Genomic DNA, 21,822 nt, shown 5'->3' on the forward strand with positions numbered 1-21,822 from the left:
ACCGAGCACAGGCGGTGCCCCTGCATATAAAGGCTCTGGGACACAACAAAGTGGGTGGAGGAGTGGCTGCCTGGAGAACAGAGAGTTCATTGCCCTGTTCCCATGGAGATTGGTGATGTAGGGAGATGTTGCAACCTCTCCCGTTAGGAGATGCCCGACCCGAGCCATGACCACGTCTCACAGGCTGACCCGAGCAGCCAAACCACCCCCGGCCAGCTGGGGGGCTGCACCCAGGGAGGGCACGGGATTGGAGCAGGAGGGAGGTGGGTTCCTGGGATCCACAGGGGTGTAAACCATGCGGAACTGATGGTGCCCTGTGGCTCTTGGTCTTGTGACAGCTTTTCCTCCCCCTCAGCCACCAGGCGGGGTGAGCAAAGAAGGGAACTCCTCCTTGGAGACAAGAGCATGGAGTGACAGAGCAAGGGGCAACGGCTTCAAGCTGAAAGAGAGCAGGTTTAAATGAGATATTTGGAAAAACTTCTTCACTGTCAGGGTGGTGAGACAATGGAACAGATTGTCCAGAGAAGCTGTGGCTGCCCCATCCCTGGAAGTGTCCAAGGACAGGTTAGGCAGGGGTTGGTGCAACTTGAGATGGGAAATATTCCTACCCAGGCAGGGGATTGGAATGGGATGATCTTTAAAGTTCTTTCCAACCCAAACCATTCTGTGATGAATGCAGGAAAGGATCAGAGATTTAGTCCTTGCTTGGGTTGGAGCTGCAGGGCTGAAAGGGTCAAGGATATTCCCCCTCCTGGCTATGAAACTGGCAGACATGGGGGTTGCACCAGTACCCCAAGAGTTTTTGAATGGTTCATAGCTCAGTCACTCTGTGTACCTTTTATTTGTGACTTTAGCCATGGATTTGTATTGCAGAAGGCATTAAACAGACAGGACTGGAAGGGACACTGCTGTGTGTTGTGCCACGCTGTCACAGGAGACTGATCCTAATTCCCTCCAGGAACCCCTGAGATCTGTCCTGAAAACAATGATATCATAGTCTGAACCTTCTTCCCAAATCTAATAAGCATGGAGTGTCTAAAATTACTCATTCTTGCCCAAATGATCTTGATTTAATGACATTTTCCCTTGCTGTCAATCACCTTGCCAAATTTGGTTATGAAGAGACTCATATCTCTCTGATTTCACAAAGATTCAACATATCAAATCCACTTCTGTTGTGTCTCCACCTCTCTCATCACCTTGTAAGTTATTTCTGTATCTGAAAATAAATTTTTTTTTTTTTTCATGTGAAGGTCCAGTAACATCTCAAATGGACCAGAGGCAGTGTCACCAGAACTCTGTAAAGGTCTCTTAACCCTTGTACTTGTCACCAAGAATGTCACTCCTGAGACATATGGGAACTTCAAGTGAATATTTCTTTCAGGCAAGCAGGACAAACCAAAAATCGTCAGTGAAACAAAGTCATGAGGGTGATTAATTATTTACTGCTTCAGTGAGAGCAGCAAACTGAAATGATGGAGAGCAAGAGCAGGGGTGAGCTCTGACTGCACACAGAGGGCAGAAAGGTCTGTGCTTGGTGAACCAGCTGCTGCAAGTTGGGTGTAGGGCATGAAAGGGCTTCAGTCTTTTAATTAAAAAATCATTAATTCAGTATATCAGGACTAGAAACAAGCAAAACACTTCTTGTGGATGGATGAGGAGGTTGAGGAGGGGCAAGAGGATACAGGTGGCAAAGAAAATGAATTCCCACCCTACTTCATTGAGCCCACATCCTTGAGGAACATGGTGAGGAAATGGACCTTCAGACCTCTGCCAGGAGCTGTGAGAGCTGGGGTGAGCAGTGATGGTTTAGGGAAAGCTCCTGTATTTTCCCACACATTATTGAGCCAGAGGCACAGGATATAAAATGGGCTGCTGCTGTCACCTCTCCTCCATTCCCCTCCTGGATATAAAAGTTACAAGGAGTCAGCCATTTATATTAAATTACTCTGTGTCTATATGTGCCTGGAATTTTATTTAAGGGAGGCATAGGGAACATTGACCATCTCCCTCATTCCTGATTTTTGATTAGGAACATGGACACAACCCCACAACCCAAACGTCTCTGAGCACCTGCCCAAGGCTTCAGACAGGCAACCCATCCACCTGCACCCTCAGCTTCACTTCTGGAAAGACAAAAAGAAGGAAAAAAAGTGCAGTTCATGATCTTAAAAGAGCCAGCTGTAAGGAAACCATCAAGGGTGAAGCTTACTTGTAAAAATAATAGGATTTAATAGAAAAGGGGAAAGTGCTTTTCTAGTCCTTGCATAAGCCCCCTCCTGCCTGTCCCAGGGGCAGGGATGTTTAATTTGGGGAGTGAGGCTGCTGAGCAAACCCTGCTGGGATTGGGCCATGATGTCACTGATGGTTCAATGCTCTTTGGAACCAAACAACATCAGGGAGAGGGAAAGGGAAGGGGGAATGGCTCCAGCCTCCTCAACTCCCTCCCCAGCTGGAGAGTGGCAGCAATGCTTGTGCCAGGTGCAGGCTCCCTCCATGGAAACAAAAGTGTACCTGGGCTGATAACAGCCCCCTTGGAGACTGCTTGGCACCAGGGAAAGGGAGCTTGGAGCAGGGCACTCTACTTCTTCCTTCTTCTTGAGGACCAGGAAAAGATGCTCCAAACAGTCTCCAGAACAGAGAAAACACTGAGGCGGAGACTGACAGGAAGCTTCTGATCTTGAGGTGTCTGTTAGAGTTAATATTTGACCTGGAAGCCAAGCAGTGAGTGGTGGATTTTGCATCAGACCTGTCCTTTTGAAGGAAAATCATTTTGTCGCCCAGAAAGAGCAAATTCATCTGTTTGGCTTGCTGATCCTTCAGGGAACTTGGGAAATTTGCCTTTACACCTTGGGAAATCACCATCTGTGGTCTGTATTCGGGACTGTGGGAAAACCAGTGCAAATATCTTTGGCTCTGAAGGAGTTTCCCTGCTCTTAACTACAAATGATGAGCAGCTAATCTGCCTGATTAGAAGGGGAGAATTAATTTAGTGACAATCTCCTATTTTCTAGCAGTAAATAAACAGGCAGAAGGGAGAAGTGATGTTGAATTCCCCTGTCCCAAAGTCAAGGGTATGGAGCAGGTGACTGAGAGAGGGACAAATGTTTGCAGTGGGCAGAGGGTACATGATGTTCTTTCTCCTTGACAGAGCACTCAATAAAAGCTGCTCATGCATAAAACTGATTTTCAGTGGGGAAACTCCAGTCTTAATGACTGAAGTGCCTGTCCAAGGCAATCATGGGACCATCTCCAGTCTGTTCTGGCCATGGAGCAGAGCAGGGAGGGGGATAAGTCACTGATAGCAAACTTTTGGAAAGCCTTGTTCCCATCATCATTTTGAAAACTGATCTGTTCTTCAGGTCATCAAGGATGATGAGTTTTTTCTGAGGTCCTGCATCAGCTTTGGAAGGGAATACCAATCAAAACAATTCTTTTCTCCCATAGCTTGAACACTATCAAAGAGTTTGGTTCCAGCTGCTGCACTGCCAGCCGTCCAAGGGAAAACACCAATGGTGTCCTAGGAGACAAGTTCTCAATAGACATGGAATGAGGAAATTCTTGGGAAGAACTCTCAGTGGTCACTGCAGGAGAGAAACAGGGCAGGGAACTGGGATGGGAGAAGCAGATCCCTGTAGATCCCTGCAGATCTCCCACAGAGCAGAGCTGTGGGAGTTGCCTCACATGAGGACCAGGCTCCACTCAGGCTCATGGGGAGTGCAGAGGTGAGATGGACACTCAAGGGGATCCATAGAAATTGGGCACAATTGAAGAAAGATCCTGGACTAAGGGTGGCTCCTGGGCTGAAATGCCAGACCTTGATGGACATAAGGTCCAGCATCCAGAGACAGAAATGGAGACAATCCCGTTGGGAATAACACCTCTGTGATTTATACACCAGAGATGTGTTTCATTGGGCCAGCAGGGAAATCTGAGGCTCAGTCTGTTCTGAATTTACCCAGATTTAATATCAGAGATTTTCTTCAGAATGTTGTGGTTTAATCCAAGCTGAAAATTCAGCTTCAGGCAGCCCTTGCTCACTTCTGCCCTGGTGGAATGGGGAGAAAATCAGAAGAGTGCAAGTGAAAAAACTCGTGGGTTGAGATAGAGACATAAATAGCTAAAACAAAAGCTGTGCAAGCAAAGCAGGAATTTATTCACCACTTCCCATGGGCAGGCAGGTGTCCAGCCAAACCCAGGAGAGCAGGAATCCACCACATGTAACAGTGACTTGGGAAGAAAAACTCCATCATTCCAAATGTCCCTTCCTTCCTTGTTCTTCCTGCAAGTTTTATTGCTGAGCGTGACCCCACATGGTCTGGAATATCCCTTGAGCCACCTGGGGCCAGCTGTCCTGGCTCTGTCCCCTCCCTTGTCACCCCCCACCCTCTCCTTGATGGGGTGAGGAGCAGAAAAGGCTTTGACTGAGTCCTGCTCAGCCATAACAAAAACATCCCAGAATTATCAGCACTGTTCCCAGCACAAATCCAAACCACCACTCATATTGGGGGGTAAATTAAATCCATCCCAGCTAAAATCAGCACACAGAAAGAACTTGAGGGATGTAGAACAGATCATCAATGTCTGTTTTGTAAGCTGGACATGACCAGGTTAGGGGCAGTGAGATGTCCTTGTTCCATTGTGCTCTTTATCTTTAAATATTGAATTTTGTGACTCTTGTTGAGAACAAGTCTGATGTTTTAAAACCCAGTCTATGCATCACCCAAAATCTTATCTCTGTGGAGGGATAGTTCAGACCCCATCACTGTGCTAATAAATTCAAATGTGTGTGTGTATATTTTTTAATGCATACATATTATATGTTGTATATTGTGTATTCTATATTCTATATTCTATATTCTATATTCTATATTCTATAGTCTATAGTCTATATTAATTATTTATTATGTATTATGTATTATGTATTATGTATTATGTATTATGTATTATGTATTATGTATTATGTATTATATATTATATATTATATATTATATATTATATATTATATATTACTTTATATTATTTTATACTTTATATGACATTTGAAATACTGCAGGTGTTTATTGGCTACCATATGGTCATACAATTATTCTCTGTCAAGAGTTGCCTGTACAGTTCTTCCCACTCAGCTTTCTTTCCTGTCATCCTAAATACTTTATTACCATCACTAAAACTGGTTGCTCTTTTCCTTTCCCTTTCTCAAATTCCCTTTCCCAAATCCCCTGAGGGTTTGTGAGACTGCACAGACTCACTTGTTTAAACAATACTGCACCACTCTGAGCCTTGAGTCCAAACCAGAGAGGAAATTCCTGTGAGTAACAACAAAGATCACGGCTTTTGGTTTAAGAAGACCTTTATTTTCACGTGTGAATAAAATAATAATATAGATATTGCTTCACATCCTCCAAGAGCTGCATGAACCTCCAAACACCCCTGTGAGGTAGGCTGGAATAGGTGGCCAAGGAGCCAAAGTGGCTTAAGCATTAGAAGCAAAAAGGGAGTGACTTCAGTGAGGAAAAACCCAGCTCTCCAGAAGCGGTGTGCTAACAGGACATGCCCTCTGGAAGCTTCTTTTAATGCTCATTTGCAGGAGGCTTTAGATAGAGGAGGAATCCATGAAAAGCAGCTCCTCAAGGCAGTGGAAATGCTGCTGGTACAAGGGCTCTGATCCAGGAAAGCCTTTTCTTCTTACTCCGCCAAAACCCTGCAAGGATACAAAGGGTTTTGTTATTGTGCTGCCACCTCAACTCATTCTCTAAAAGCCTCGATACCGTTTAATTACCTTTCAAAATTAACCTACAGGCTGGGTTCAGCCTGCAGGCTTAAAAACCTGTATCTCTGTGTGTGTTGGGTGTCCAGGTCTGCAGATAACCTGTGTATAAGAACTGTGGCCACTGGTAAATGAGTTAAATGACCACTTGTAATGACATTTTCTATTCAGTTTACACCAAGATAAAGATTAGGGATTTGATGCAATTACTGAACACACAAGTCTAGTGCCATCTGAAGTGGTCTGGAGTATCTGCTTGGCCTCCAGACATAATTTTTTTTGAAAATTAGTGTTTTCCCTTAGAGCTAACACAGCCAGATATATTGATATGATTTAAACACTCCAAGACACCTCACATGCCATAAAACATCTCAATGTATCCTGCTGAATCAAGCTCTTCATGTCTAAATTCAAATGTTTGTTTTTAAGCAACCTGAGCTGGAAAAAAATATTTATATTGTACTTCAGAATACCCTGCTGGTTTTAACTTCTATTCTTGTATTGGTCAGCTCAGCTGAAAATCAAACAGCCAATATAAGAACTTGAATCTTGAACACTGACATCCATCAGTATCAGGTACATTCTTCCAAGGAGAGTGTTCTGTAGGAAAGTTACACCTGAAACCAAACTCGAGAGGTCTTGTTCCTTTCCCAGGCTCAGTTTTCTTTTGGTCAGGTCTAGCAGATGTTCTGACAGAAATCTGATGTTGGAGGTGTTCCATCTGCTCCTACCAGTCCATTTGCTGTCAGTGAAAATTGCTTCCCAAGGAGGATGAGTGGGCACAGAAACTGAGGGATCACATCACTCCTTTGGAAAATCATCTAATATCAGATTCCTTCTGTTCCATTTACTTTCCTGAATTCCCAAATGCATACTTAGCATCTTATTCCTTAGCATTTTATTCTCCTAGCAACAAACCTCTTCTATTATTGGAATTATTTGGGTTTCCTAAAACCACCGAGGATTCCCATTTGCTGAATAAATGTATAAAACTTTTTTCTAGAACCATCTCATCATATTTATTCAATTTCTGGGAACCTTTAAAACCTGGAAATTCTATAAATAATGGAATCATAGAATGAGTTCTGGAAAATTCAGACATGATGTATCTGAGCTCTCCCTTTGTTTTGAGCCAAGGTCTGTCCAGTCACATCATGACTGGGATGAATTATATCATCACACCAGTCCTCTGCATCAAAGGTACAGGAACCTCTCCTAATCTGGCACTGAATTTGGGGGGTGTGACTGTCACTGCAGCTGGCAGGGATCATCTCATGGCCATTAATAGAACAAAGTTATTCTAAGAATTAAGTAGCTAAGGATAATATGTTTTATTTTAAGCTGAAGAGCATTCCTCAAAAGCATGTTCAAAACCTTAAGGAAAGAAAAAAACCCAAAATCTGGCTGTCAGGGAAACTCCAGACATCGTTAGAAAGTGGTTTCCAAGGTCAAAAGTGAAATGTACTCCCAAGGCTCCACTCACTGACAAATTCACTCCTCCTCACCTTTCTAAGAGCTGGGCAGTGATGGGAGGAAGGAGAGATAGGGAGAGCTGAGAAGCAGAGTTTGTGAACACTCTTCCCCCTTTAAATGTACATTTTCAAGGTAAATTTTAAAATAAAGAAAGAGGGACAATAAAACATTTCCCCTGATGTGCCTAAACACTGAGAAGCATTTTCCTAATAATTTATTGAAAAAAAACTTCCTTTCTTTTCCCATAAAAATTCAAAGCAAGGTGAAAAAAAAACTGAATTCTTGGAAAGTTTGACCAAGAGTTGCCCTGCAAGTTTTGCTGGTTATTCAAAGAAACAGTGGGGTTATTCAGTAAAGCAGGGGACCCTGTGAGGCCCCTGGGTGTTTTGTCACTCACTTGGAGCAGCAGTTGAGCAGCCCCCCGTGGCACGTCCCGGTGACAGCGAAGGTGGGTGGGCACGCCCCGGCACGGCAGAATTTCCCCTGGGTCCGGCACTCGACGGTGTCAGCAAAAAGAGGGTCTGCAGAACCTGTGGGGAGTGGCAGGAGTTACAAACCTCAGCTTTCTGCCTGAAATGATGAGAGGTGAACGCCCAGCAAATCGTGTGTTGTCCTTCTTAGCAAGAGTGGCATCCTGATGCTCCTGGTGCCATCCCTGTGGCATCAGGTTCTGCCTTTCAGCTGAGGGTGGCTTTTCCCCCCTCTGTGAACACTTGTGGATGATGGTGAGACCCAGGGGAAACAGCAGTTTGAGTTTTCCCAAGCTGCTCAAAGGAAAATAGAAGGGAAAGGATTAATAACAAAGTTTAGCACCTGGTGTTGTGGACAGGAGGAGCGCCTGAGGAACGTGATGTTTTGGTAAAAGCATGTTTGCAAGAGGTGTTGCCTTCCTTGGACCAGTGAGGTCATTCTATCTTTGGTTCAGCGAACCAGTCTATAAAAATGTGCCTATTCCTACAATAAACCACTTCTTCTGTTTTCTAGATAAAGCCTGTGTTGCTGTATTTTTTTTTCGCCTCTCCCTAGCCTTACAACAAACACTCTTCTGCTGACAAACCCTTTTGGTCTATATAGGATTTTTGCTTCTCACCTGAAGTAGCCTGGAAGAGGAGGAGGAAGACAGCGAAGAGCAGGTAGAGGATCTTCATGGCTGTCACTTGCTTCTGGACTGTGAGGTCCTGCAGAGCGACTGGAAGACCAGTGATGCCTGGAGCTGGCTTGAGGAAGGGCTGGGACAGACACCCGATATTTATAGGGCCAGTGGGGTTGTGCAAGTGTGACAAAGTCAATGAGTAACTACCATGAACTCTCTGGAGAGGGGCTGGTTATCCCCCTTATCACTACAGGTGCCAGTGAACGTGTTGCAATTCCCCCAAGGGTGAATTTCCACTTCATGTGTCAGTTATATAATCTGACCATCAGCCAAGCCTGACTGAGCTGCACCAACTTTCATGGCTTTTGGAAACCTCTTCCCAACACAGGCACCAGGATAGGTTGAGGGGGACTTGGAAGTCAGTGACAATTGGAGAGGGGACCCAGCTTTGATCCTGGATTTGTCACTCACTGGCAGTTCATGTAACATTTTGTCTCCATCTCCCCATCCTTGTAGCCAGGTGGATGATGTCAAAGGCAGAGGAAAGCGTTGGGAAAGACCTGAGGTGATGCAACTGTTCTTTGTCACTTTTTAAACAGGACCAGGACAGCCTCACCCACTGTGGGGGGCTGACACAAAGCTCTCCTTCAGTCCTCACTTGTATCAAAGACACACAGAATGGTTTGGGTTGGAAGGGACCCTAAAGATCATCTCATCCCAAAGCTCTTGCCATGTGCAGGGACACTTCCACTGGAACAGGTTGCTCCAAGCCCCGTCTAGCCTGGCATTTCATCCCACATCATTCCCACTGCTTTACCTTCAGCCTTAAGGCACAAATTCTGATCTCTTTGCATGCAGTTCCAGTTTATCCATATTTAAAATCTCAAGAGTTAACAGTTCAAACACTCACTAATATATCTTTTCTTTTAAAGGAAATAAACCACTTCATGTACATGCACAAGTTTGTGATGCAATGCCAAATATTTCCCCTTATTGCCCCGAAATGTTGGGAGAACGGGCTGATTCCACAAGAATCGTGTCTGACATGATGCTTTGAAGGGCAACATCCTCTGGGGCTTCACTTCAGAGCATGATCCCCCTGGCTCTAAATTTTCTTAAAAGGAGATCAGTGCAGGGAAGGTTCTTTTTCATGAAATTCTGGGCTAATAAACAGGTTAAACACTGTCACAGCCCAGGTGTTTCTGCAGTTCCTACCTCTGACATTCTGGTTCAGTGGTTTGCTTCCTCATTACCTCATTTATTATATTTAACTCGGAGTTAATGGCATTTTTGTTCCAAGAATTGTTCGAAGGATAAAAACATTACTGAGGTTTATGTTTAATTTGCACGGTAATGGGGCAGCTCGAGCAGCTCAGAGGGAGGCAACAAGGTGAGTTTATGTAGCAAGTAACAGCAAGATAAACACTGATTTCCCTCTTCCCCTCATAAAGTCTAATTAACCAAGAAATGCCAAGTGCTCCTTTTTTGTCCCTCTTTTTTTTTTTCTTTTTTTTACCCTTGCCTTTAAAATGATCTTTTCCTTTGCCAGCAATTCTCCAGGTTTCCCCATTTCTAATGGAGAAGAAATTTAATTTGTCACCCCTCACTTTTCTCTTTCGTGGGATGCAGAGAGGCAAACGCCTGACCTGCAAAACCAGCATAAATAAACCAAAAAATTAAACCCTTTTGTTTTTCTCAAGACCCACTGAAATGTGAATTCCTCTCACCTGTCTTTCACACAGACAGAACAGTGTGGGAATGTTGTTAGCAAGTGAAAGCACTTGTCCATAAGACATTCATGTCAGGGAGAAGGGATGTTTTTCCCAAATAAAATCAGAGTGTGGCAGTGGGGAAGGTTGTGATTACATTTTGTCATGTGAATAAGCTCCACTCACTGCCATGGCTTTACTCTTTCTCTCCTCTGGAACAGAGTCAATGTATTATTAGAGTTAAATCACTTAAATTTAATTGATATGGATTCCCATAGCACTCAGATTTTGCTGAAGAACCTCTTTTCTTGCAGAAGGAGAATGGCCCTCTAGGAAATAGGGAAGAAGATTTTTACAATGAGGGTGGCAAAACACTGGCACAGGTTGCCCAGAGAGATGATGGGTGCCCCTGGAAACAACCAAAGATAGGGCTTGGAACAATCTGGTCTAGTGGAAGGTGTCCCTGCCCATGGCAGGGGGTTGGAATGAGATGAGCTTTAAGGTCCTTTCCAACCCAAACCCTTCAAGGACTCCATGATTCTATGAAAGTAAACAACACTTTGAGCCCTGCTAGCACAGGCAACCCAAAAATGTTGTTCAGAGCAAGAGGAAAATTCCATGGCTTTGACTTCTAACAAAAACAAAGACAGGTGCAAACTGGTTGCTTAAAACCAGGAAAAACTTGTATAAAACAGGCAAGGAGCAGAACAATTCATGCAGCACAGCAGTGACCTGGGGCTGGAATATGGAAGTGTGTGCATGGAACTGTATCCCACAGTACCCAGGCCAGGATGAAGTCCTGGAGATCTCTGTTGAACATTAACTTCCACACATGAGCTGGGAATTCAAGGAGCTGCAAGTACCTATCCCAGAGAAATCAAGCTCCCTAAGCAAAGAGGAGCTCGGGGGACTTTGCAATTCAATTTTCCTGAATTTTGCCTCAGCAGCCCTTTTCCAAAGGTGATACTGAAAGGAAAATCTGAAATGTTGAGTGGGGAAAACTTTGCAACAGCATTTTTAGTTGATTTCTCAGTCTTCTGCAAGACAGGGGTTTTTCTTCTCTTGTTCTCTTCTTGGGTAACAAACTTCCCCCGTTATAAGTCACAGCAAGCACCATACATGAAGTTATATAGGAGGGGTTTGCCTCAGTATTTTCTCTTAAGTGTGACTTATCAGCTAATGACAAATGAAAAGAGGTCTAAGAACTACTAGGCTTTTGAGAAAGGTTGATTAAAATAGGGTATATGTATTTGGATGGTGACAAAACTTCATTTTACCATTGTAACTATAAATATGCCTTTAAAATCTCATAGGCACATGGTTATTTAGGAAGTCATGTGCTTATGTTTCATTAAAACCAAATGCATGCTGAAACATAATCCAGTATTCTCCTGGCTTTGCTAACTATGGTGCAAATCGTTATTATACAATCACAGAATCATGGAATAATTTGGGCTGGAAGGGATCTTAAAGATCATTCAGTTCCACATCTGCCATGGGCAGGGACACCTTCCACTGCCCCAGGTTGCTCCATCTGGAACAGCCTGGTCTAATGGAAGGTGGAACATCCTTGGAACTGTTCAAAATCAGGCTGGATGAAGCTTGAGGAATCTGGGCTAGTGGAAGGTGTCCCTGCCCTTGGCAGGGGGTTGAAACTGGATGGTCTTTAAGTTCCCTTCCAACTCAAACCATTCTGTGATTCCATGTTTTCCCCCTTTGGCATCATCCTGCTAAGGGCACAATGACAGTGGGAAAATGAGGGCCAAGGTTGCTTCATACATGAAAATTTATTAGTGGACATCCTCTAAAAGATACACTCGGCTCTTGCACACAATATTCCCACACATCACTTGTCATTAGAGTGGTTTGTGCCATTTCCCATGGGCTAAGTGGGTGCACAGGGAAGGTTTTATCTCTGCTTCTCCACCAGTCCTCACTGCGTTTGGCAACAGCTACAAAAGCCTCCTATTAAAGAAATATCCCAAAATTTTTAGATGAGGAAAAATACATCAGATCAGTTAATGAATCCCGGTGTGAGAGACATTCTCTGGTGTCACTGAAAGGGCACAAAGAGAGGCCCCTGTACATTTAAGGTTCAGGGATGGTGCCTGTGCTGAGGTCTGGGAACCTGGTCAATTATTACCTGCCCTTGGCTGCTTTGATCTCAACTGCTTGTGCCCTCATGTTGCAACCCAGACACTGAGTCAACATTAAACAGACATTTAAATGACAGTACTGAACACCAGCTGGGAGAATGTACTGTCCTCTGTGCCTCTAAGCTAAATGGGAATTCCTCTGTGGAGGGGAGGGTGAGAAGGAATAATAATGAGTGTCTGAGAAGAAGGAGGAAGGCAGGATCTCCTGTAGGTTATGGAGAAGAGCCTGGTACTTCTCTGGTCCTGATGAGTAGTTCCTTGACCTGGCACACAGCCCTAGTGCTGCTGCTTTTCCTGAAAAATCCTGAGACTTCTGTGTGGATGGTATCCTACAGAATAACACAGAAGTTTTAATTTTTAAGAGTTATTGTTCAGTTGATGACAAACTAAAACACCAGAAGTGTCTCCATCAGACAGTGAGCAAGGTCTAAATGCTTCCCTCTGTGCATCATTGAAATGTCTACTCCTGTGGTGTATTGGGTAGCTTGTGCTGCCTTTGGCACCATCACCATCAAAAACAGAATCATGGAACTCCACTGGTTCTTGTTAGGTAGAAAGCTGCTACTGCTGCAGCCACAATATTTAGATTCCTATATATTTATATCTATAATCAGTCAGGTCAGCATGACATCGACCTTCTTGTTTTCATCTGTAGTAGCCAATCCCTTGTGCCTGCTGCATCCAAGATCACATTGCAATTTATTGAGCTGCAGCTAATTCAGGTAGCAGAGTGTGAGCAGTGATTTGGGATGTGACCACTGAAAACCCATCATCCTCTATATTCAATTATCAGAACAATTATCAAAACAGTTTTGTCCTCTGCAAGCCCTCTGCCAAAAACTCCTGGGCTGTTTCAATGATTAGTCCTGGCTAGGAACTATTCCAGCAGACAGTCTGGTGTGGTCACCTTGGACTGGAAGCCAAGAATTGCACAATATGGGTATGGTCAAAAGATGCCATCTCAGAACCCAAAGAAAGACACTGTTACGAACCCAGGAGCTTTCCAGACTGTATTTGTAACTAATCATATTACAATTATTCATATTTGTCTGGTTTGGCACCAGCTGCAAATAAGATGCCTCATCAAGTGTCCTTCTCCCCCTCCTCATGGCTCAGTTGTCTTGAATTCCTCTGTCCTGCTGCTAGCAATCTTTCTTCTGCTATAAATGATATTTAATAATATATTTTGAGATCTAAACATCTGTCTTCTACGCAAGTCAGTGTCCTGATCAAAGTTTGGAATTGCACAGTTTCATTCCTGTCTCTGCTTTGGTGCCACTGTCCCCAAGAAAAATCACATTGACTATGAATGTCTGAATTTCACTCTGTGAGTCAACCACTGCAGATCTCCACTTGTACAGATGGCACACAGTGAGGGATAACTAAAAGCATAGGTATAACTAATCTAACAAAAAAGTGTGTGCATTCAATTATAAAAAATGGCTTGAAATACCATATCAAGGGGTGGTTTGGGTTGGATGGACCTTAAAGAACATCCAGTTCCACCCTCTGCCTTGGGGCAGGGACACCTTCCACTATCCCAGGTTGCTCCAAGCCCTGTCCAACCTGGCCTTGGACACTTCTAAAGAACAGATAAAACCAGCTACCTGGAGGAGTCACCTGAAATAATTAGATACTTTGATTTACTTAGTTACCTCATTTCTAGCCCTCTGGAAAGCAGCCCTCAACTTCAAAGGTCAATATCAGGGACAAAACTCAGTTATGCAAGCCATGACATCATCAAGTACATCACCAATTTCCGATGATCCAACCAGGGCATTGTGTAATGCAGGGACCTGAGCTGGGGGTGGAATTTGCTTTCTCCCACCCAATAGGCAACATCTGCTGGGGATGAGCAGTGGCAGTGTCTGGCTCTTCACTTGTTCCTTTATCACCTAATTGTTTACTTCCAAGGTTCTAGTTTAAATTTCAATTTTTTTTCTTGAAACTTTTTCTCCTGAAATTAGTGTTTTCCTGGAACTACACCTTCTGTAGATTGAAAGCACTTTTCAGATGACTATGTTATTCCTCAGGAGTCATAGAGACAGAACTCTGAGCATTTCCTTGATATCTGATGTCCTTTAAATATGTCCTTGAGATAAGCATGACAGTGGGCATGCCCTGGCACAGGGTGCCCAGAGAAGCTGTGGCTGCCCCTGGATCCCTGGAAGTGTCCAAGGCCAGGCTGGATGGGGCTTTGGAGCAGCCTGGGATAGTGGAAGGTGTCTCTGCCCATGGCATAGGATGGAACTGGATGATCTTCAAGGTCCCATCCAACCCAAAACATTCCATTCTGTGACCTATCAGATGAACCTCTGGGACCACCACATACATATACTTTCTGCCTCTCCTTTAATTTCATCTCTTTCGTTTCCTCTCTCCATCTACAGATATTTTTTTCTCCACCACAGTGGTCTCCATGCTGGGGGATGAGGTTTGCCCCAACCTCATCTGGGAGCAGGGCTGACATTGCAGCAGCTGCACATTCCAGCATGCAAGAATCCCTCAAAAAACAGGGAAGCCACAGAGCTGCTAATTTTTAATTGCCCTGCCTCACAGGCATGTTGACATGGCATAAACCATCCTGACTCATCTGCTGAAGTTTACAAAATGTTCAAGAGGATTTTCAGTGACCCCAAACCTCCTCTGCACAGAGCCATACACGGCCAAAAAAGCTCCTGCTCCCCTGTGCATGACTTTCCTGGGAAATCACGTCTTGAACGGCAGCACCTCGCCCCCTCCTTCAAGGATGAGATTCCTCCTGGGTAATGAGCCACACACTTCTAGGAAACTGACCTTTGGAAAGGCCAAGACTTCCTAGCAGCATTAAGGGCTGCATTTCTCAAGAGCTTTCTGTGCATTTTCACTCCCACACTTTTGCTAGGGGTATAAAACAGTTTAATTCACCTTTTACCCCCATCTCCAGCCCTCCAGAGGACCAATGAGGTTGGGTTTGTGGGTGTGGGTGCAAAGGTCCTTTCCATCCCAAACCATTCTGTGATTCTGAGGCAACAAGGGTGGCTGGCCACATCCATACTGTTCAATTCCTTAAAACTATCCCCAGGTGTTGGAACCCTGGAAACTGAGAATTTTAGACTTTCTGTGCTGACAGGCACTGACTCTCAAGAAAGCACTGCTTTTAACCTGAGGCCTTGGAGAAATCTTCCAAGATTGAATGATAAAACTAGGATCACTGGTGTGTAGTTTGAAGTGTGTGATATCACGTGGTAAAATTTTAGACTTTAAGATTTTAAAATATAGCAATATATAGAACAAGATGGAGGTTTTAGGGTGGAGGTTTCTTTCTTCTTCACCTTCTTCCTCACAGGTCTAGGTGGAATCTTGTTTGATTGAATAGAAAAATCCTCATTGCAAGTCACGGGTGTTTGGTTATTGGGTTAAAAATAAAAATAATTTAGGTGTCTGTTTTTAATTGAACTGCTTGGTTTTAAAAGGCCTTGTAGAAAGAAAGATACATCACCATTTTGCCATTTTTAGCTTACTAGCTAAAAATGCTGTAGCACTCACTGTAACATAAATAAGAACTAATAAACATCTAAGTCCAAACACAAAATACCGTCTCTCAAGCTTTTAATCCCAACTCTGGAAAAAGATAAAAAAGAAAATAAAACACAATACACAGGGAGTGGTTCCTAGCCCCTACCAGCCCCCATGGATTTGTGACACTTGGTCTGAGCCCAAACTGAGCCAGTTTAGCTGATATTACAGAGCCAGGCCCTGTACCTCTGTCCCTACACTGTTTTACTGCTGGCATGGCAGTACATGGTGGGACATTTTTTTATGGATGCTCTCACAGGAGAGGGTAGATAGAGCCTTTCCTTCCATCCTTCCCCTCCACTCACTCCTGCCCCAGGACACTCAGCAGTTCTGCTGGTACATTATTTGGACCCAAGCTTTTGCAATCATACCACAAGTAAGTGAAATCTCTGGCTTTTACCCTAAAAACTAATTGGCCTTTCAGATTACAGCAGCTCTGTATTTAATCAGCCATTTTTCCCATGTAAAGGACATAGGTCTTGTGCAGTGATTTAGTTGCAAGAACAGTTTTGGTTACAAGAATAAGATATAAAATCTCAGAAGGAAGGAAGGAAGGAAGGAAGGAAGGAAGGAAGGAAGGAAGGAAGGAAGGAAGGAAGGAAGGAAGGAAGGAAGGAAGGAAGGAAGGAAGGAAGGAAGGAAGGAAGGAAGGAAGGAAGGAAGGAAGGAAGGAAGAAAGAAAGAAAGAAAGAAAGAAAGAAAGAAAGAAAGAAAGAAAGAAAGAAAGAAAGAAAGAAAGAAAGAAAGAAAGAAAGAAAGAAAGAAAGAAAGAAAGAAAGAAAGAAAGAAAGAAAGAAAGAAAGAAAGAAAGAAAAGAAAGAAAGAAAGAAAGAAAGAAAGAAAGAAAGAAAGAAAGAAAGAAAGAAAGAAAGAAAGAAAGAAAGAAAGAAAGAAAGAAAGAAAGAAAGAAAGAAAGAAAGAAAGAAAGAAAGAAAGAAAGAAAAGAAAGAAAGAAAGAAAGAAAGAAAGAAAGAAAGAAAGAAAGAAAGAAAGAAAGAAAGAAAGAAAAGAAAGAAAGAAAGAAAGAAAGAAAGAAAGAAAGAAAGAAAGAAAGAAAGAAGCCAAGCTGTTGGATGAATTTTGATCAAATCCCTTTGCAGACAGCTTCTGCTGTTACATAAAGGACAAAATCCCAGGGAAAAGTTCAGGCAAAGGAAAGAAATTTGGTTGATTTTCCATGCCAAAAGTCTAAGAGCTGTACTATTTCTCTATCAATTTTGGGACATGAGGAATTATGTGCTGAGCAGGGCCATCTGCTCCAGCCTCATCTTGCCATTTTTCTTTCTTGGGAAAAATTCCCATCATGACTTTTTCACTGCAAACATAAGGCATAAAAAGTGTCTAACACACTTCTGGGGCTTTGAAGAGCTGATGGACTGTAATAGAGCAGGGAATGAAATTAGAAGGATGGGTATCTAGAAACGGATGAGCTCTGGCTTGTATTCATTTAGACATTTATTCATTTTAAAAATCTACCCTTGATTACATCTCACTGCCAGCATTGGTGTCTGCTCACAAGGGTGGTCCCTGTGCTTTGTCCAGGTTTTCTTGGAATTTGTTCTGATATTTACCCAGTTCCTAAGACAGCAACCTGAAAATCACTCATGAGTTCATCCTGGGTCTACACCTGGCAAAACACCTGAAAAATAGAAAAAAAGAGTTTACAAGAATTTAATTATGACTTAAGATCTGGAATCTGATGACAAAGAAGTTTGGCGATTTTCAGGCTTGGGGACTGTAACAGAGATAGAGATAAGAAATTGCTTTGAGCCTTTTTTTATTGTTGTTTTTCCCTGAAATAAATCCAAGGAAATATTTCTCTCTTGAAGATTATTAGCTGATAATCCATCCCATACAGGTTTATGGGCTGATTTTAAAGATATCAGAGTAGAAGCTGAAAGCCCTTCTGCCTCTTGATTGCAGAGAAAGATAAATATCAACTACATGCTGTCAACAAAATGTACATTGGGAAATAAATTAGCCACTGTCACAACCTGGGTTATTTTCCCCTAAATCCATTACCCCCATGTACTTCTGTTATATATTTTCCCACTTGCTCCATTTTATGAAGCTCCCTGCTGTTGGTGTGGCATTTAAACACCTGAAATAAAATTGCCAAAATCCCACTCTTTGGGTTTTTTTTTCCATGCCACTGTTGAAGATATTTATAAAAATTCGTCCCCTCATGGAAAACTGGGGCACCCCATGAAGAATCACAGCCCTGGCACCCCGAAGAGATGAGAGCACCAGGGACAGGTTTGGCCAGAGAAAATGAGAGGCACAAAGTCTGTTAGAATCACAGAATCACTGAATTATTTAGGTGGGAAAAAAGCTCCCAGACCACTGTGTCCAACCTGTGCCCCATCCCCACCTTGTCACCAGCCCAGAGCACTGAGTGCCACATTCAGTAATTTCATGGACACTTCCAGGGATGGAAACTCCACCACCTCCCTGGGCAGCCCCTCCAACTCCTGACCACCCTTCCCATGAAAAAATTCTGGTATCTAAACGTTAATATATTCCTCCATCACTTCTCCAGCAGCCACTTCATTGATTGATTCAGGTACTGAGGGAATAAAGAGGACAAAGATCTTTTTTTGGCAGGGAATGAGCCCCCCTCCACAAACAGGACCTCCAGGTTGCCCAGAGAGGGTGGAATCTCCCTCATTGGAGATATTCCAGAACTGTCTGGACAAATATTTTGTGCAATATCTTTTAGGATGAGCTTGCTTGAGCAAGGATGTTGGCCCAAATGACCTCCAGAGGTGCCTTCCAACCTTCCCCATTCTGTGTTTCTGTGATTTTTATCCTTAGGAAGGTCCAGCAGAAAAAAAAACTTTCCTTGGTCACTCACAGGGAGATGTGACCTTGTCCTCAACTTGGACACTGAGACTTGAGCCAACAGCATGGAAAGAAATGAAAACAAAACTTCAGCTTCCAAAACAGTCATGGGATCATTCTAGAAGGAAGCCTGGTGACACAAGAGTGATGCTGTTGCTTATACAGACAGAACAAAAAAAAAAAACCAAAACAACTTTGCTGCCTGACAAAACATAATTCAAGTTTTTACAGAAAAAACATTTCCACCACACACAAAAAGTCCGGAGTTGAACCCAATCTTTCACTGTGTGACACTGTCCCAGCTTTCAGGTTTCACATCCTCCTCTGGTCAAGCTACTTCTATGTCAATATTCAGAGTAAACTAGTCTGAGTAACAGACCTCAATAGGGCTGATCACAATTCCCTGAGAACTGGATTTTCACTGGAAAATAAAGTTATATAGAAAAGAGCACTTTTTACAGGAATTTACAGCAATATGGAATATTTTAAGCATTTCTCACTCACATTTCGCCATTTGATATGGCCTCAAAGATTTCCTTGTTTGATGCAAGATAGAGTATTTTAACTGGAAACGTTCAGAGAGACTCAAGATTATGAAATAATCTGGGTTATTAAGTAGTTTATGACAACTTTCCTTGAATGGGAGACATCCAATTCTACTCTCTGTTTAAGTGTCCCTTTGATTAAATCTCGTCACCAGGCTCTTCACAGAACCATCAAATGGTTTGGTTTGAAAGGGGACCTTGAAGATCCTCTCGTTCCAACCCCCCTGTCATGGGCAGAGACACCTTCCCTAGATTGTAACTCAAATCCTGCTTTAAAAAAAGAAATGCTTTCAGAAATCTTAAGAAAAAGTGAGAATATTTGTAAACTCAGCATTTTTTATGAAATGTAGAACTGTTCCCTCTGCCTGCAGTGAAAATACTTCTGATGAGAAGTGTACAAGAAAAATGCTTCCTACCAGATACCCTTTCAAGAGAATGTCAGTTGTACCAACAACAGCCTCTTGAAAATTGTACTATTTGGGGCTTTTTTATCTGTGGAAGATTTGCAAAAGGAAATGCCCGAGTTTCTTTCCATTCTGAGAAATCAAAGGGACTGAAAATCACATTATGGAGACAGAGCCGAAGACAAGGGCATTGGACTTAATGATCTTGGAGGTGTTTTCCAGCCTCGATGATTCTGTGACATTGAAAGCAGTGAGGCAGCGACATCTTGAGGAAATCCCTGCTCACTCAACCCTTTGGTGGCACTCCAGGAGTTATGGGATAAGGGATCTTAGGTTCTTGTCTTTCTTGTTGATCCGTTTTCTTATCTCAGTATGTCTCCTGCTTATATATTTTTAAATTCTCCTTGAAAGAGTGAACTCCTTAAAGGAGTTCAACTACTTTTTATTAATTATGACTCATATAAGGTCATTCCTACAGATTCAAGCCTTTTTTCCAGCCCTCCATGCCCTCTGTCCATCTCACCATGGGGAATCGAGAAAAGACTAAGCAGAGAGTTAAAGATCCTGGTGGCTCAGTTTAGGCTCCCCAAAGCCAGGTGTTTCAGAACCAACAAAAAAACCTCACTGACATAGTAAAGCAAGTTCAGTGAGAGCCATCAAGGTGGTGAGGGAGTTGGATATGGGGGATGCACGGAGAGATAGGGAGAAATTGGGATTATTGAATCTGAGGAAGGACATACAAAGGGATTTTATCAGCCCTAACAGGTCCTTGCCCTTCCAAAGGGATTTTGGGACCAGAAGAATTGATATCCAGACATGAAGTCACATCTGGGGTGCCCACTATTCCTGTCAGCTTTGCAAACATAGTATAAGGGGAAGCTGCAGTTATACTGTGAAAAAATAAAACTTTGAAGATAGTTTGAACACTCATCCAGCAAGGAAAGACCACATTGCCACGGCTCATCCACTGCTCTTCAGCAGGGATTTGGGGTCCAGAGCTACAGAGTGGGAGGGCAAAAGGGAATGTCTGGGAGATGCACATCTCACATGCCCTCAGAGGGGGCATCCTGACCCCGGTGTGATTTGAACACACAGCCTTCTGATCTGGAGTCAGACGCGCTGCCATTGCGCCACGAGGTCAGGGATGGGGCACTCTCTGCTCAGACATCATCCTGAAATTTGGGGCATTCTTTGAGGGGATGGGAATTTTGTTTCACCTGGCAGAGGAGTGTCACCATCTTTGCCTGCCTTACCTTATTAAACTAAGAGGGCTCTAAATGAGATACTTCAGAGGAAGAAGGCCAAAAATGCGGAGCCTCTCCAAGGAGAAAATAGAGTCCTGGATGTGGTGTCTCCAGAGGGACAGGAGAAATGGTGGCCCAGCATCTCCCTGGGGACAGAGGCTCCATTCACTCATTCATTCAAGATTCATGGATATCAAACCCATGATTCCCAGGTCACAGGTCATAGGTGTGGTGGGTGTCTGGTGCTCTTTGCCTCATGAGGAAGCTGAAGAGAGTGAAGGCTTTCTCTGAAAAGTGGAAAAAGCTTCACAACTGCAGGCTCAGTCACTCCTGGGAGATATGGACTTATCTCCATGTGATATTTCCATGGAGGACCAGCATGGGGTGGTGCAGTCAGTCCAGGGGACCTCTGGAGTGTTTAAGGACAATGATTCAGTGTAAGATGATGGAAACAGAGAGAAGTTCCTGATGAACCCTATGAGGAGTCTTTTCAAGAAAAGAGTAAAAAAGAAGAGTCTGGTTCACCCCACCACAGAGGCCAGGTGATAATTATGAAAGGAATGTTCTTGAACTGCAGGAAGAATGTGATGATGACTAGAGACAGGGATCATGGACTTCCCAAGGGCAGAACACCCTGGGATGATACATATTCTTCCTCAATGGCCAAGTGGGCACTGAGGAACATAATTTATCTTGACTTTAGTTTCACCTCTGTCTCCCAGACGTGTCCCTGCAGCAGGACACACACACACAGCAGCTGAGCTCAATCCAAAGGCAAAGCAAAGCGCCAGGAGCAGCCACTGAGGGGCTTGGGGTCAGGGCTTGGTGATCCAGGGGACCCTTCACTGCTGGATGCTGAACTGGGTGTGGTTTGGTGTCTGTGCTGGGAGCAGAGGCTGCTCCACACAAGGAAGGACAGCCCAGCCTGGCAGGGACACGGGCATGGCCAGGGGACAGGGCCAGTGGCGCAATGGACAACGCGCCTGACTACGGATCAGGAGATTGCAGGTTCGACTCCTGCCTGGCTCA

General features: G+C 43.6%; 1 protein-coding gene and 2 non-coding genes across 3 annotated transcripts; 1 reads left to right on the forward strand and 2 right to left on the reverse strand.

The window, feature by feature from the left end:
• Positions 1-7,636: 7,636 nt before the first annotated feature.
• LOC148224546 (gallinacin-10-like) lies at positions 7,637-8,474 on the reverse strand. The gene is made up of 2 exons (XM_088162551.1): positions 8,334-8,474; positions 7,637-7,773 (listed from the first exon to the last, which is right to left on the reverse strand). The coding sequence occupies exons 1-2, from the start codon at positions 8,389-8,391 to the stop codon at positions 7,637-7,639; spliced, it is 195 nt and encodes a 64-aa protein (XP_088018677.1). The 5' UTR covers positions 8,392-8,474.
• Positions 8,475-20,617: 12,143 nt separating this feature from the next.
• On the reverse strand, positions 20,618-20,689 carry TRNAW-CCA (transfer RNA tryptophan (anticodon CCA)). Its single transcript has one exon. It is a non-coding gene; the product is annotated as a tRNA-Trp (tRNA).
• A 1,060-nt stretch (positions 20,690-21,749) lies between these two features.
• Positions 21,750-21,822, forward strand: TRNAR-ACG (transfer RNA arginine (anticodon ACG)). Its single transcript has one exon. It is a non-coding gene; the product is annotated as a tRNA-Arg (tRNA).

The sequence above is a fragment of the Sturnus vulgaris genome, chromosome 3 (genome assembly GCF_052056855.1).
Source record: "Sturnus vulgaris isolate bStuVul1 chromosome 3, bStuVul1.hap1, whole genome shotgun sequence".
NCBI lineage: Eukaryota > Metazoa > Chordata > Aves > Passeriformes > Sturnidae > Sturnus > Sturnus vulgaris.